Here is an 18260-nt window from a genome sequence, read left to right on the forward strand (position 1 = left end):
AGGCCGATTGGAAGGAGTTTCATAGCACGCTAGATACCATCGCCACGATCCAAGTTCCTCGATACGTGTCTTCCGCAAATGCCACATCCTTTCAGTTGCATTTCTTTTCGGACGTGTCGGAGAAGGCCTACGGCAGCTGCTGCTACATTCGGTCCGAATGAAATGGAGTGGTCCGTGTCGTATTGCTGACATCAAAGTCGAAGGTCGCACCGCTGAAGAGCCACCACAGCATTGCCCGGCTGGAACTTTGTTGCCGTTCTGTCTGTCAGCCTATCCGAGAAGGTCAACCGTGCTCTCAAGTTGTCTGCCGAAGTGTTCTTCTGGACTGATTCCTCGACGGTTCTTCAGTGGCTACAATCACCGCCCAATCGCTGGAAGACATTTGTGGCCAACCGAGTGTCTAAGATCCAGAATTCGACCGATGTAAATTTTTGGATGCATGTTCGCGGAGAATCGAATCCGATGTTCTGTCCCGTGGAATAAGTCCACCTGAGCTCGTCAATCATCCGCTTTGATGGACTGGATCTCCATGGCTCCAGTTACCGCCTTCGCAGTGGCCACGAACCGAGTTGTCAGCCTGCCAAACCAGTTCGACGAGTGAGATGAGAGTTCCAGTTGCTGCGCTTCCAGCTGTCGTGAAGGATGACGAGTTTGTAGATCGTATCTTCGAAATGTACTTAAGTTGCCAAAAACTCAGTCGCTCCATCGCTCACTGCATGCGATACTTCCGCTTGTTGAAAGCTGCTGCACGGAAGACAAAAATGGATCCATTCCAAGCGCTTACCACCGCCGATCTGCAAGAAGCAGATTTGACACTGTGTCGTCTTGCCCAGAAACAGTTTTTTCCTGAGGAATTAGCCATCGTCCGGTCGTCTTCCGTCTTCATCGCAGTTGAAGTACATCATCCGTACAAAACTAGATTCAGATGGAGTCATTCGGATTAGTGGAGTTCTGGCCAACGCAACCGTTCCGGAAGCTACGAAACATCAAGTTGTTCTGCTCGCGAAACACCCGCTTTCAAACCTGTTGGCGAAGTATTATCATGAGAATTTACTCCACGTCGGCCCACAACTAATGCTCGCCACGATCCGTCAAAAGTACTGGATTATTGGTGGACGCAATCTAGTGCGCCGCACATTCCATGAGTGCCACAAATGTTTCCGATGCAGACCAAAGATGATCCAGCAAAGCATCACAGATTTGCCTTCGTCCCGTGTTGCGCCCCGAAGACCGTTTGTCGTTTCTGGTGTAGACTATTGCGGACCAGTTTACATCAAGTCTCTCGTCCAAAACCGAGGCCCAACGAAAGCATACGTTTGCATCTTCGTTTGCTTTACCACACGTGCCGTTCACATCGAGTTGGTGTCTGATCTCTCCACGCCGGCCTTCATCGCTGCTCTTCGCCGATTTTCTGCCCGCCGAAACTTTCCCCACGAGATCCACAGCGACAATGGCACTGCGTTCCGAGGTGCAAACAACGAGTTGCACAGAATTTAGCAGATGCTGAAAACTGAACACGGAGGACGTAAGAACATCCTGGATTGGTGTGCAGAATCTGGAGTTGCGTGGCATTTCATACCACCTCGTTTGCCCTATTTCGGAGGTCTATGGGAAGCAGCAGTGAAATCAGCGAAGCACCATCTACTGAGGGAAATCGGCCACTCCAACATTTCGTACGAGGACATGACGACATTACTAGCCGAGGTGGAGATGTGTATGAACTCCAGACCCTTGATTCTGATGCCAACCGAATCCGACGAATTGGAAGCCCTGACACCTGGACATTTCCTTGTCGGTGAAAGCCTGCGATCTCCACCCGAAGAAGACGTGGCAACTGTTCCGGACAATCAACTGTCGCATTGGAAGCTCACGCAGAAACGGTTCCAACGAATCTGGCGTAGATGGTACCCAGAATATCTGCAGCAGCTTCAAGCCCGAGCCACCAAACACCGTAGACCATCAACCGTAATCCAGCCCAACCAAATGGTGATCATCCAAGACGATCTGCTTCCGCCAGCCCAATGGCCACTAGGGATCATCACAGCCGTTCATCCTGGGAAAGACGGCGTCGTACGAGTGGTCACCTTACGCACTGCGAAGCGAGATGTCGTTTCCAGGTGTGTCAACAAACTTGACCTGTTACCCGTACCAGAAGAACCCGAAACCAATCCAGCTGATGAGCAGCCCGTTGGAGAACCTGTCACCGCAGTACCTGAAACTAATCATGAGTAGAGCTGCACTCTAAGACAGCTCCTGCACAGAATTTCATGGACCAGGTGATTGCGATTCCAATATTTTTAAACGTTGTTTGTTGGTCTACTTGGTTCCCTTTTGCTTCCCAGAACCACTTGTTGTCGTCTCCGCCTGTACATTGCGGACCTCCTAGAACCAGTAGTCGCCGATTGCAGCCTGAAAGAGTCCAAGCAAACATAACATCGCATTAGAAATGTCAGCTCAACTCGTTAACAATGTTAATGCGAATCGTAATTCCTACCAAACCAAGTAAATGATCGTAAAAATGGTTAGTTAAAGTCTACCGACTCGTATATGACAAAAGTTCGCCATGTTTGCAAATTTGTCTCCCGCGTGCGGGATTTAAATGAGAAAACAACCTTGTTGTTCTCTTTGCGATAACCCAGTAAGCGCGTCCTCTCAAAAATCGACAGAGAATTCAGAAAATTGAGTACTGGGTATCCCGACTTAGGAAAAAACGGTTATATTTCGGCGACACTCGCGCACGGCGGGTCTGATATTTCTTCTTATTCGCCTTGGGAGCATTTTTCTGAAGAACTTAACTGGGCCGACGGGCGACGGCTGCTCGTTTGATATTATTCATATTATTACCTCACCGGGTTACTCGTTTGTCGTTTCGAATAAACTGTGTGCAAGCAAAGCATTGTCAGTTCCAGACGTACCCTCGTGTGGTGCGGTTAGGTGATAGCGGGCGGTAAATTTTTAAAGGAAGGACATTCAAGTATTGAGAAAATGTAGTGTTTAATAAAAGAGATTGTGATATAGTGATGTTAATTAAAAAATAGTGTTGTGCAAAGGACATCGCAAATAAGGTGCAACATTCGGTAAGTGACATATTATGTTTTATCAAAATGACTTTCATTTAAAATAAATATTATAAATAATAATTTTAAATTCTCTTCCTCAATTCCCACAATCGTTTTTAAATTGTCATTCAGAACATTTTGTTCCGATGTGAGAATGATTAATTCATCACTTATCAATTCAAATTCAGAATTTCGAATTTAAAGTTATTGTGTTAGAATTCGAAATTCTGGATTAAAAAATCTGAGTTTGGGTTTCAGAATGGTGTGTTCCAGGGATGGAAAACAGAAGATAAAACAAAAAAGCGCTCAAATGTCAAACTGATCTGATTAAATCACCGACCAGGTATAAAATTTTGTTTCATTAGAATGATCATTCTTAAAACTTTTAAGTCTTTGAGAGAGTTTTGCATTGGGTATGTTTACAAGTTGCACCAAACTGAGCATGCCCCATCTACGGAAAAAATAGCTTTGTTGATTTTGTTTGGTACTGGTACGAATTTTTATCATAACCGATTACAAATCTTTTCAAACAGCGCTCATTTTTTCTGTCGAAAAGTAAGAAAATGCTGCAGTAAATTTCTATTTGCCTGACCTAGGGTGTGTTCAGTTTTTTTTTCTTTCTATATTTCGGTATTAAAGTAAAAATCAAATCTGAAGACATATGGAACCGCAATTCCAATTCAGATTTCAGATTCAGATTTCAGATTCAGATTTCAGATTCAGATTTCAGATTCAGATTTCAGATTCAGATTTCAGATTCAGATTTCAGATTCAGATTTCAGATTCAGATTTCAGATTCAGATTCAGATTTAAGATTCAGATTTAAGATTCAGATTTCAGATTCAGATTTCAGATTCATATTTCAGATTCAGATTTCAGATTCAGATTTCAGATTCAGATTTCAGATTCAGATTTCAGATTCAGATTTTAGATTCAGATTTAAGATTCAGATTTCAGATTCAGATTTCAGATTCAGATTTCAGATTCAGATTCAGAATTCAGATCTTTCAGATTCAGATTTCAGATTAGATTCAGTTTTCAGATTTCAGATTCAGATTTCAGTATTTAGAATTCAGATATCAGATTCAGGATTCAAGGTTTCAAATTCAGATTTAAAATCCAGATTACGGTTTTTCGAAAATTTTAATTTAATAACACATACTAATTTTTTCAACAAGACGACTGGATGCTCAAAATTTTTTACTAGTGGGGGGAATATCCAAGAGTATCAAAGAAATCTCGCGTCAGAATCTTTGTTCGGATCCTAGCGATATTTCAGGGTTTCCTCCTAAAAGTGATTATGATTTTCAAAAAATGGAAGATTTTTTGAAAGATCCCAAAAACATGGTTTTGTTCGAAGAACAATTAAAATCATATGAATCTGAAGATCCATATTTGTTAGGGAAATTGTGGATCTTCTGTTCTAAAACTGAGAAGAAAAATTTACTTACAGTGGAAAAAATGTCCACAGACTTGAAATGAGTCGTCTATTTGATTTCAGTTATTCAAAATAACTATACCTAATAAAAAAAAATTTGTGAAGCTGTTGCCAAGTTTTCTAAAGCCTTATGAAACTTTAACGATGCAGTATACCGAAAAACAAAAAAATCATACGAAAAATTGATATCTGTAAATGTCAAGAAATTGCAATCTGTTATAAAAAATTTTTATTTGTTTTATGGATATACCTACATATGTATTTATGTATGAATAAATGATTTAAACGGAATTCGTTTTCAGAAGAAAATTTTCTATTTTTTAAATATCACTTCACCGGGGCTTTGAGCTAATTGTTTTCCATTCAGATCTAGTTATTTATACAACAAAAAACAAACAATGGGTAACCAGATTCAAATTTATTCAAATAAGACAAGCCCCAACTCAAAAAATTCAATAAAAACACACAAAGAATGCCATTTGAAAAAATCCTAGGATATTCCAAAATATAAACCTGCGTATGTTTTGGTTAAAATACAAATAACCACTCTGGATTCGAATGTGTATTTTGAATCTTAAATCTGAATACGATTTTTTCTTCTAAATAAATTCTAAATCTGAACTCTGAATCTGAAATCTGAATTCAATTCTGAATCTGAACCGGAATACAGAAATTTGAATCTGAATTGTGTATTTGAATTTCTTATTCCAAAATCTGAATCAAAAATCTGAAATAAGATGAATCTGAAATTTTAAACTGAATCTGATTTTCAAATATCAAATCTGAATTTGAAACCTGAATCTGAAATCTCAATTATGCTGAACCTGAATCTGTAATCAGACACCGAAATCTGTATTAGAGATCTGAATCTAAAATCTTATAAAGCTGAATCCTAAATCTAAATTCTGACTTCTGGATCTGAAATTTGAATCTGAAATCTGGATTTGAAATCTGAGTCTGACGAATGAAATCTGAGATTTTAAATATAAATCTGAATTTTAATTTTGAAAAATAAATCTGAAATCTGAATCTGAATTCTAAATATGAAATCTGACACGGAAACCTTTATCTAAAATTTGAATTTGAACGCTGAAAATGAATTCTAAATCTAAATTCTAGATCTGAATTCTGTATCTCAATTTAGAATCTGGATATCAACAATATTTTGATTGTTGGATGGTCTTTAAGACTGAGTTTGCTATCCAACAACCAAAACATCAAATAATTTTGTTATCATCAAATAAGAATCACAGTCGAGGAAACATCAAATAAGAATCACAGTCGATAACTCCGAACAAGAATCTGGATTCTGAATCTGAATCAGAATTAAAATGCTGTATCTAAGTCAAAAGTTAGATATTTAGAAAGTATGAATCAAAATTCCCTGTTTTGAAGCTTTATTGTATTGTTCTGATAATATCTATTTGCTATTAATCAATTCGTAGTCGGGTATTAAAAATTTAAGAAGATTTTTAAAAAGAAATTTGAATTTCGAATTTTTTAATTTGGAAAATGGAATAAAGTATAAAAAAAAAGTTAAATTAAACACTCTTGCCCCAAGTTTTCTGAAAACTACGGATTACATCAAGAAATATAGATTTAATTGTTTTTTATATACGTATCTGTTTTTGTACGCTACGGGAAAAAAATATGAAGCATACAAACGAAAGAAAATCGGGTAACGGTTTCTGAAAGGATTAATCCAATAAAGCATTAATTTGGTACATTGCGTTTTTGATGCCCTTAATCAAATCAAACACCACTGTAACGGAAATCATTCGGCATGCGTCGGCAGAACTGAGCCGAACACACACACCACGATAGGAACACACGAGCACAATTCGGATCGCGCTCTCTTGGGGCGGGCTAAGCATTTCTACTCAGATTTCGTAGCACTCACGGCCGAGACACGCATATGGTGAGTTCCTCTCTACCGATATAATGATGCAAAATCGCCAGAGAGATCGTTAACGATTTCTCTGGCGATTTGAGTTACCTCTCTGCCGATTCAAGTTTACCAGGAAGCAGTGCAACCAGATTTCTAAAAATCAGAGGGTCCATTTGGATAAACTGGCCAATGAGAGAAGCAGCAAATATTGTCGCTGGCAACGGTTTGCATGAATTGAGAGCAAAACTTGCGCTCTCTCGCATACTGTCAGGATGTACGGTAAAGGTGTAGTATATCGTCCAATTTTTTCAACTCTTATCGCTTAAGCCAGAAGTTAAAAATATGTATGTATATTGCCTCCACTTTAGTACGTAAATGCTGTTTTTTCAAGTTATATAAGATGATTTAAAAATGTATATTAAACGTATAGCAAAGTTTGTTGAGAAATATACCTACAAAAATGTTTGCTGGGGTAGAGCTACACTTTAAGTTAGCTCCTGTACGACAATTTTGAAAATCAGGTGATTGCAATTCCAATACCCCCTAAATTTTGTTTGTTGGGCTACTGGGTTCCTTCTTGCTCCGCAGAAATCAACGCTCCGAGTGTGGTCGCACTTCATTATTTCCGGCTTCGTGTAGTGGACATCTCCTCCCATCGGATTCCTAGCACTGGCTTATTGATAGCAGTAGAGCTACACTCCAAGTTAGCTCCTGTATGAAAACCATAAGCACCAGGTGATTGCGGTTCCAATCCTTTTTTTCCAGATGCGTCCTGTTGGTCCACGTTAGCGAAGATGAAGGAAACGGATGAAGGCTTCCCATTGTCAATGTTACTGAAGGAAGTGTTGAAATGTCCGTGCCATTTCAAGGTGGCCGGAATGTTTGTAACCAAACCTAGAGTGCAATACTCTTCACACACCGTAACGAAAAGTAACACCAAATATCAATCCGGGTCACATCTAGGCGTCATTCATTACCATGTGCTGTACAAATGAGCTAGGAATCAAGAAGAAAAAAAAAACACATCTAGGCTTCAAAGCACCACCACGTGCATTCACAGTATGCCTGATTGAGAAATACGCGCCCAAATGTCCCCACCAATCAGTATGCTATGCCATGGTTACAATTCTCTCGCGACGCCTCGACCTTGGAGACGAAAAACAAACCACCCAAAGGAAAGAAAATTTTGAAAAAATGGATGCCATGTCTTTAATTTGATTCAAAAAACTACAAATTTAACAATTACGGGCAATTGATGAGACTTTTTGTTTATTTGATTCGATATAAACCGATTCGCATGCCTACAGAACATTCTAAAAATAATTTCATTTGAATCGTGCGGGCCGTTTCGGAGGAGTAGTACTACAAACACCGTTACAAGAGAATTTGATATAATAGATCTATTTCGTCTCTGTTCAGAATTTGATGCTTTGGGGTGACAGTTTTCTTGATCATAAAGGATACAAAACACCTTCATAATATTTACATTTGCTAGTTTATAAATTTAACCTTGATTTTAACGTTTTATTTTAAAAATATTTAAAATCGAAAAAAAAGAACTATGATGCTGCCTACATTTAGGGGCAAAAATTATAATACTTGCTCAAAAGTTTGAGCTTCAAAACATAAGCCCTCCCACTATTTCCATTTTATTTTTATTTTTTTTTCAAAGTTAGCGATTTGGTAGGGTTCCTATCCATTTGTCCAATACGGGGCTTCTCTTGGAAATGTCCTTATTTTTTAATATCAAAAATTTATCATTAAATTATTATAAAAATAGCACTATAACTGTTCATATACAAAGAAAAAAAGTTGTTCTTTCACATTAAACAACTCATTTGCTTCTTAATACTTTTTGGTACCATCAGGAAAGCTGTTTGTTTACGAGCCTTGAAAAAGTAGATATTTTAAGATTTTGAAATTAGATTTTTACTCACAGAAAAAAAAATCAAAAACAATATATAGATTTGAACTCTAGTTAATGAGAGGATACAAACTTTTCATCAATGAGCTATATTTTTTCAAGATGAGATCTTAATGAACATATTCTATCTAGCCAATCCAAGATACACTGCCTAACTAGACCACTGTATGGAATTGTATGTATGTAAATATATACTTATTAATAAGTCTGATTTGCTCTTCTTTTGTAAAAATTGGGATAATTATCCTATGATAATAAGATGTCACAAACAGCTGAGCAAAAACTATCATAATGAGCCCAATATATGCATTTTATGGTGGCTCCAGAGAAAAATCTCAGGAGCCACTTTTTTTTAAAAGCGTGTTCTCAGAAAACTTAAAGTAAAATTGGACGAAGTATTTGTTCTTCCATGTATTTGGACTCGATTATAATTAAATTTTGTGTAAGGAAAGGATTGTTAAGAAGGAACAGAAAAAAGGACTGAAAAAGAATTCATGGAGTGAATAATCAAAAATAACTTTTAGTAAAGTTTTTTGATGGCTTTTAGGTTATACAGTACCTCCTGGAGAAAGGCTTTTTTTTCAAATTGATACCTATCAATTTTTAAGCATGACGATACTAGGTGTTGATTTATAACAATTGAGAATTTTAAAGAACAATTTAGAAAATTAATGGTCGAAAGGTACATGTCTAGTGTTTTTCCCTACTTGATTGATTTTCGATCCAGTGTCATTGGATTCGGCTCAATTTGGTATTGACAGATTTCCACTCAAGCTCTAGCTGAGATCAGTCGGTATCAATTGCTAGAATAAATTCCCAACAAGGAATATGAATGAAATTGGAATAGGCACATTAGATCAAATCCTCTTAGCCCGAAAAACTAAGATCTATGGATGCTGGGAACAATTTATCGTTTTTCGAGCAATTTTTCATGTTCGCCAAAAACGCTCTGCTGGTTTTTGTGGCTTTTTTTCTTGCTGGTATTCTCTTTCCATTCAACAATCTGAGCTCGGCAGCCAGCAATGAATGAAACGAATATGCATATATAAATGATTTATGAGAAGCGAGCGGATCGTCTCTAAATCTCTGCTGTTGACCCTCCGCAGCCCACAGATTCCCAGGACCTGGACCAGCCAGCTTCATCTGGACGGCGATGTTCCTCCGACCGACCTGTGCTGTGGGCGATGATTCTGATTCAACTATCGCCAGCATGTTTTCCATCTACCGCATTTAATACAAAAGAAATATATTTCCACCGCAAAACCACGGCCATGAAGGACATGGGGTGGGCATCAGGGAGGTTTCGCCCCCCTGGCTTAAATGGAATTTCCACCCTAGGCTCGGTGTGGTGAATGGGATCGAGGGACCTCGGAACGCGGAAAGAAGCAGCGGAACCGGGCAAATCCATTTCCCCATTGTTGTACTCATTGTGTCAATTGGCTACGCTCGCAAAAGTGCATGACAAAGCATGATGATGATGATGGCGACAAATGGTTTATAACTCATAAAAATCTTGAACTAAAGAGATTTTTCGCCCACCGGAATGTTTTCGATGCGGAAAGTTTTGTTCAGCTTCTGTTCGCGTGTTTTTTTTGTTGTTGTTCTTCATTCATCCGTTCCAACCATTTACGCCAAAATAAAATTATGTCTACTTTAGGGGGCGCACATACTCTGGGCGGCAGCCAAGTTGATAAAGTTGCTTTTAATTTTAAGAGCTTCGCTCGCTCCTGAATATTAAATAGCTTTTTACATAAAACCAGACCAAATGAGATCACGTTAAAAGAAATCATCGGTGCGGGGAATTAAAATTGACCAGCAGTGTCTGGAAATTCGTTTGATGTATTTATGCTTCCATTTTCTTTTTCACCGAAGGCCACAGAATCGTTGGATTGGGTCCAATTAGACGAAGAAAAAAAAATGGGATTTCATTAAGGAAATTTTTTCTTGAACACACTAAAAATTAACTTAATTATTAAAATAAACTAGAGGCAGCCTAACTCGGCTTACCAGTATAAAATATATAAAAGTTTAACTTTCGGTAGGACAATCCACTTTTTATAAGGAACTTGCAGACCCGGAGTGCTCTGCTTCACTTTCCAAAAAATAATAAATTTTAAAAATCTTAAAATTTTTATTTCATAATTTTTTGGATTAAAGGGTGATACGGTCAAAGTTTGGTCAATATCAACTTGACGTATTTCTTTCAATTTTGAATTTAAAAAACCTGAACACCCCTCAATTTGAAGGTGTGTGTGTAGAATTTTGATTTTTGAATTCTCTCTTCAGTAATCAAAATGCCGTTCACGGAAGAAGAGCAGCGTATCAAAATTTTGCTCGCGCATCGCGAAAATCCGAGCTTCTCGCACGCAAAGCTGGCAAAATCGCTAAAAGTTGCCAAATCAACCGTTACAATTGTAATTAAAGTGTTTGAGGAACGTTTGTCGACAGCCAGGAAGTCTGTATCGGGGGGAAATCGAAAACCGGAAGCCACTGAGACGACAAAGAGTGTTGCCGGTAGTTTCAAACGAAACCCTAACCTCTCTCTCCGAGATGCCGCAAATAAGCTAGGTGCATCAAGCCAAAAAATGAGCCGGACTATCGACTTACAAGAAGGTAGTGACTCCAAATCGCGATGATAAACAAAATACGACGGCCAAAGCGCGATCCTGGAGGCTGTATACGACGATGCTGACGAAGTTTGACTGCGTGGTAATGGACGACGAAACCTACGTCAAAGCCGACTACAAGCAGCTTCCGGGACAGGAGTTTTATACCGCTAAAGGAAGGGGAAAGGTAGCAGATATTTTCAAGCACCTTAAACTGTCAAAGCTCGCGAAGAAATATCTGGTTTGGCAAGCCATCTGTACCTTTGGCTTGAAAAGCAGCATTTTCATAGCTTCCGGGACTGTCAACCAAGAAATTTATGTGAAAGAGTGTTTGAATAAACGTCTGCTGCCTTTCCTGAAGAAACACGGTTGTTGCGTACTGTTTTGGCCGGATTTGGCATCTTGCCATTACGGTAAAAAGGCCATGGAGTAGTACGCCGCCAACAACGTGCAGGTGGTTCCCAAGGACAAGAACCCTCCCAACATGCTAGAGCTCCGCCCAATTGAGAAATACTGGGCTATTGTCAAGCGGAACCTAAAGAAGACCAACAAAACTGCTAAGGACGAGCAGCAGTTCAAGGCAAACTGGCTTTCTGCGGCGAAGAAGGTGGACAAGGTGGCTGTACAAAATCTGATGGCAGAGGTTAAGCGTAAGGTCCGGCAATTCGGATTTGGAAAAGCGGAAGCCTAACTGAATATTTTTCCTAAATTTTATACTAATTAAACTTGAAAAAGTAATTTTATTTGATTTTTTAAATAAACGATTTTACCGATTTACACGCGTTTTCCCTTGACCAAATTGACCGTATCACCCTATACGCTTTCTGGCAATCCCAAATCACACTCGTGTCAGCCTATTATCTAGACCAGAGATGAGAAACCCGCGGCCCTCGAGACATATTTGTGCGGCTCGCGAAGCTTTTCCTTAATTTAAATTATTCCACGATTTTTTTAACGAAAGATTGTTAATCATCTTAAAATACTGGTTCAAATTAATTTAAAAATAATGATAGATATGTCAGTAAATCGATCAAGTATGATTTCACATGTTCGTAGTTGCATTTGCCCCGCAATGCCAGTATGTCTACTTGTGTTGTGTGTACTTGAGACCTAAAAGCGAAACTGCTCTGTATGTATCTCACATGACCGCTCTTGACTATGTTATAAATATCGCCACTAGTAAAGACATTATTGCTGTAGCTGGAGATTACAACTTGCCAAATTTGCAATGGAATGTTAACGAGGTTGCAAATGGGTTCCTGCCCTGCCAGTGAATGCTTTCACAGAGCAGGAGCTCGCTGTCATCGAATCGACAATAGCCTCGTTAATACTAGTGGTAGAATCAAATATAATTGAAACAATATTCACCACACTTATTTTCTTCATATAATGAGAAGGCGACGCCATCAGCATCCTCTAGCGGACAAAATGGAAGCATTAATTCGAGAAATTCGTCTAACTTGTGAATAGCGTGTATTCCGACTCGACTTGATCAGGGATGCCAGTTATAATAAATGAAATTGTTTGTTTCTATTCTTGCACCATAAAAATTTTAGTAAACCAACTAATTTTATTGTTTCAAAAAATACATAGATTTGGATGCGCGTAAAGTGTTTTTTTAAGAAAAAGATTTTAAATTCAATCGGTCAACTGCTTAACTGTTTATCAAAATTTTGCTTATTAATAATAGTAAAAAATATCACGAAATTTACGTAGAAATATCGTTATTTTCTCTTTACTAGATGACGGGTGTCGCTTTTCAATTTGGCAAAAAATGGGGTTTTAAACGATTCGTATTAAAAGATGGTATTGTTATTGTCTCATGCTAGATTTTTCTTGTTAATATTTGAACATTTTCAAACAAATTGGTTTATCATTATCAAACTATAAAGTTTGTTAGATCATTTATCAAATCCAGATCTTAGGTCAAAGGATATTATACCGAGCTTTTATCCAGCAATAACATGACAATAATCTCTCTTGAATGTTTATAATCAATGAATTGATTAAAAAAATCAATGCTAACAAAGCGTTTCAGAAATGACAGTGCTTCAAAAAACAAAAGGCTAACTAATATCCATGTTTTCTAATTATGGACTTGGAATCATGCCTGAGAGACTTGTGACATATCTTCTGAAAAACATGAAAGAAGTAAAGGCTGGTGGTGCGAATTTTGAATTCATTTCTTAAATGAGCGGAATTTTTTTTTTATGTGTTCCTAAACTAAACAAAAAAAGGGATGAAAATATGTTCGGACGGCATCCCTGATCAGCATTTTGACAACTCCAGATTAACATTTTGAAAGGGCACAGATTGATTTTTTTATTAATTGAGACAAATGTATGCAACAGAATTGTTTTTTCTTTCAAATTCAAACCAATTGTACTGAAATAAATAAAAAAAACTCTTTCGATTCGCTATGAATAATCGGAATGCGATATATTTCTTAATGTTTTCCCATCATTTATTTGTGAACGTGAACGCAAAACAAAAATCTAAACAAATAAAAAATCACAGCTGAAATAGTTTCACAGAAACGATTATTAAGGAGAAAACAAAATTTAAGCACATTTTTTTTAATCAATACGAAAACTGTGTGCACATTAAGGATCATGTCATTTGTTATTACCAAGAAGGAAAAATTCTGTTCCCGCCACGGAATGCGACGAAATTATATTGGTATTGGCATGTATATTGGTTTTGAAATGAAACGTTTTTATTATTTTTTACTATTGCAAAACAAATGATATTCCAAAACACAAAAAAACTTTTTCAATATAACTAGGCAAAATTAATAATAATCATTTTTGAATTTCAATTTTTTTATTACTTTATCTATATATAATTTTCGTCTCTTAGCTAAGCTTTAAAAATTTGTCTTAAGCTTCCGCTTATTTTGATTTGCCGTTTTGTATGACATATTCTAGGTAACGGATGGTTGTTAAAAACTCGAAATAATGACAAAGATGAAATAAAATTTATGGAATTTGATTTAAAGAAACTAAAAGGTGCAAATGTTTGATATGTAGTTTGTTTGCTTTCTCGTTAAGTGTTGGCGGAAATTTGCAATGCAAAAGTCTAAAATCTGTGCAGCCAGATTTTATGGCGAGTGTCGTAAATCAATGTATTTTTAGTTATTTATGAGGTCATAATAAATTAGTCATTTATTACTGTAGTGTATAAGTCCTGGTTGATAATAAATAATTAAAAAAAAAAATTAAATTAATTAAATTAAAAGCGACATCCCTAATGATGACAAAGGAGAGTTGAAAATAAAGGTACCTAGATACGCCCCGTTTCACAAGTGCTTTCATGCTATCCTTCGTCAGTATGGGTAAAAGGAGAAATATGAGAAGTAAAACGAAGCCTCGAGAGAGGAATGAGAGAGTGTGTTTGTCTGAGTGTCGACCGATTGAAGAACTCGGTGGCTGGCGTGTTGGTACACGTTGGCTCGTGTGCGTGAATTGGGGGAAGGAAGAGACCAAGCGAAGATACAACGATCGACTTGACAGTGATACGAGCACGCTTGAGGGATCAACGTGTCCCTTCTTCTGGTTTCCGACGAGGTAGTTGAATTGGGTAGAGAAATGCCCGGCGGAGGACACGATAATTACGAATTCTTGACCTTAAAGTTTATGATTCTAATAACATTCCCTTTTCATTCTTTCTTTTTTTAAACTTTGCGCTAAATCGATAGGAATATTACAATCACAATGTTTAAGAGTATCAGCAGCGGTCAGGTGTCAAAGCTATAAAAGCACTCAATTTTGACACTTGCTTCTCGGTATTGAAAAAGCAAGCCAGGAGCCATATTTGAATACCGACCAGCTCCTGATTTGACAGATGCTAACAAAAGGAAATAGCATCAAAAAACAACAACACCTATCGGAGCGTCACCAGTGGCTAAAATGGAAACCAGTTTAGCACTTACCGGTGCGCAAATGTACTGCTAAAGCTAAAAAAGGACCTAGAATGTGTCCGGGGTTAACACCTGGGATAGCACTTATCGCTGCCGATGCTTTGAGGGTTTAGACAACGTTTTAAGAATTGTAAGAATATGCGCTGTTAATAATTCATATTTATTCAAATAGTAATCATTTTACTTCCGCCTTTTCTATATGCTACGCCACACTTTTTGCGATTGTCAATTGAAAAATCAGGACACCTGGCATCTCTGATCAAAGCTCCGAAAAAATTCACAGTGTAATAGTTCCATTTCTGTCGCCAGATAGCGCTATTCGTGTCTCCCGATTTCTCGTTAAGTGGTGTATATCGGTTCTAGTATATCTGGGTAGAATGCTGGATCTAATCTTCGTCAACAGACCTGGAAAAGCTGAAATTGTACACCCATCGAATGCAATTTTCAAAACTGACCGACATCGCTAACCTTCTGTTTTACTTCTCGAATATATTTGCGACGAGCGTATGGACACCAGCAGCGCCCTCAGACATAATTTGAACTTTGGGAATTATGACATCGAGCGTGTTGAAGAAGCAATAGGAGAGATTGACTGGCAACCAGCTTTAACTAACTTTACTGTCGATTAAGCAGTATTGGCATTCTACGAAAGACTCTGGGATACATTGCGCCTACACACGCCACCTAGAAGATTTAACCATCATTAGCCTTATAAGTTTCCTTGGTGGAACTAAGAAAAAGCCGTTATTTAGTAAGTAAAGCTCGGAAACGTTTCTTTCAAGATAAGACGGATCAAACCTAAACCTACTTATCGAGAATAGAAGCCGAATATGAAGCTCTTCGTAATACCGCCTTTCTGCCCATATTTGATAAACGGTCCAATGTGCCATTAACACCAATGCGAGAAAATCGCAAAATAAGTGTTTTAACTATTTTTTTTGCATCCTAATACTCAAAATAAAGTAGATAAATTTCAATCTTAGTAGCCACTTTATCAAATATAACGTAAACAAAAGTTGACGAATAGATCTGAATTTGCCTGATGTGAATACGTTTTCAAATATTGCTGCGGTTCTCATACAGTGAGCGAAATAAGAATAGCACCACTATGTGTTTTGCTTGTTAAAATATGAATGATTGAAAATCACCAAAATTTTCTTCTAATAATTGTTCAGAATTGTTTAACGGATAAATCAAGCATAAGTTTACTTTTTTTGGACGTTGCAATTGGCGTTGAGGACCAAAACTATGGAAAAAGGGTGCGAAATAAGAATAGCACCACTTTTGTTTCTCAACAAAAACAAGATAATTTCTAAAAATTTACTGTGTAAAAGTGAATAATAATGCTTCTACGAATTATTTGAATGGATAACTGTATTTTAAGGAGTTTTCTAGAGTTTCAAAGGTTTTAAAATGGGGTTTTAAGAGATGCTTCTCTATCGTTTAGGAATTTGATACTTGAGCTATAATACTTTATCAAACAGCTTTATTTCTTCATTGTCATTCATAAGTATGATGCAAATTGACGAAACATAGATTTGAGGCTAAATTTGAATAAAAAAACAGGCTTCAAATAAAAAAAATACTAATGTTTTTAAATAGTCAAACGCTATTTCTCTAGTTTCAAGTCATAGATGGCAGCACTATCTTGCAATTAAACCAAATTAATGCCCATTTTCGAATATCTGGGATTAATTCAGGTGTGCTGGAGGATTTTGTTCAAGAAATAAGTACTTAATAGCATGTGACCGCCTTGGAAATTCTAAGATCAAAATATCAAAAAATTAAATTTCATCAAGGACTGATAAAAGTGAATTTCTTGGACCAATAATCAGCATAATTTTATACTTTCCGATGGAGCTTGATGGATCAGACGACTAGCAGTTTTATTGGTATGATTTGAAATTGAATCGGAAGTTGAGATGAGCAGGAATTTTGGCGGTTGTACATTTTTGTGCTGGTGATTTTTTTTTTTGCAAATCCAGAAAAGCTTTCTGCAGCGTGAACTCCAACAAAACTGTGTTGGAAATCTGCCTCGAAATAATGAATATGGGCCTAAATAAAATTTAAAACATCAATATTGAGACTTAATTTGGTTTTAACGGCAAGATAGTGCTGCCATCTATGACTTGAAACTGGAAAAAGTGATGTTAATTGAAAAAAAAATCTAAGTTTATGACTTCCAACCTGTTTTTTTCTGATTTAAAATAAACCGAAAATGTTTGATTAACCATTTCACGTCATTTTAATGACGAAAGTAAGTAGTTTGGTAAAGAATTACAGCTCAAATATCAAATTCCTTAGTTCTAGAAGAGCATCTCTTAAAACAACATTTTAAAACCTTTGAAATCTATTGGAATTCTAGAAAACCCCTTAAAATGCAGTTATCTATTCAAATAATTCGTAGAAGCATTATTATTCACTTTTACACAGTAAATTTTTAGAAATTATCTTGTTTTTGTTGAAAAACACAAGTGGTGCTATTCTTATTTCGCACCCTTTTTCCATAGTTTTGGTCCTCAACGCCAATTGCCACGTCCAAAAAAAGTAAACTTATGCTTGATTTACCCGTTAAACAATTCTGAACAATTAATAGAAGAAAATTTTGATGATTTTCAATCATTCATATTTTAACAAGCAAAACACATAGTGGTGCTATTCTTATTTCGCTCACTGTATACAAAATGTATGTATGTATGTAGATAATCCACCATGGGTGCACGGATTCACCGCAGTTTCGCCAACGTATGCGCTAAATTGCATTCTTTAGATTATAAGTTCGGCCAATCTTCAATGCAAATTACCACATACCCGACACCATGGCTTCGTGTGAACTGTCATGTAATGAATGTATTTCGTGTATGTGTATGTCTTATTTGTAGAACGAGCAAACAGTTTCGCAATCGTATAAAATTCATAACATTCTCAGTGTTATGAATCTACGACAGGTATTCCGCATGCGTGTAGATACCTGCCCAGCTGGCAACTGGTTGAACGTTCTTATCAACAAATGAAATAGTTATACAACAGAATAACCTTACCTTTATACCCAACTTACCTCAAGACACCCTAAGCTTACCTTTATCTGTAACCGACCTTATCCAGTATCATAGTCATATTTATTTCCATCTGATCTATCGGTCGATATTAGATTTCAAACCTTAAAAATCATGCCGATAACGGAGTTTTACACCAATATACCTAGGCTACCTGGATTCTAGATACGTTTGATCATCATTTGCGATCAACTTCTTGAATGTGTAGGATTTGCGTACCGCCGCACGTTTCACTACCGACTGCATTAAACGACACAACAAAGCATGCGCGAAATTTTTCCACCCACTTTTCATTTCTTCCTTTTCAAATTTCTGGTATGATTTTCTTCTGCTTCTGGAACACTCGTCCCCGCCGATAGGCCATTCAGAT

At 37.2% G+C, this 18260-nt stretch overlaps 3 protein-coding genes across 4 annotated transcripts in view; all 3 read left to right on the forward strand.

Annotated features, from left to right (window-relative positions):
• The window catches only part of LOC129739985 (acetylcholine receptor subunit alpha-like), a 706505-nt gene that overhangs the window by 125701 nt on the left and 562544 nt on the right, over positions 1–18260 (forward strand). The window lies entirely within an intron of this gene.
• LOC129737618 (uncharacterized) lies at positions 1075–1497 on the forward strand. Its single transcript, XM_055728780.1, has one exon. The coding sequence runs from the start codon at positions 1075–1077 to the stop codon at positions 1495–1497; it is 423 nt and encodes a 140-aa protein (XP_055584755.1).
• Positions 1501–2232, forward strand: LOC129737619 (uncharacterized). The gene has a single exon (XM_055728781.1). The coding sequence runs from the start codon at positions 1501–1503 to the stop codon at positions 2230–2232; it is 732 nt and encodes a 243-aa protein (XP_055584756.1).

This window comes from Uranotaenia lowii, chromosome 1 (assembly GCF_029784155.1).
Source record: "Uranotaenia lowii strain MFRU-FL chromosome 1, ASM2978415v1, whole genome shotgun sequence".
Lineage (NCBI taxonomy): Eukaryota > Metazoa > Arthropoda > Insecta > Diptera > Culicidae > Uranotaenia > Uranotaenia lowii.

Bases quoted from the DNA above. Each gene is read 5' to 3' on its own strand.
- LOC129737618 (XM_055728780.1), top strand. From the start codon at position 1,075: ATGCTCGCCACGATCCGTCAAAAGTACTGGATTATTGGTGGACGCAAT.
- LOC129737619 (XM_055728781.1), top strand. From the start codon at position 1,501: ATGCTGAAAACTGAACACGGAGGACGTAAGAACATCCTGGATTGGTGT.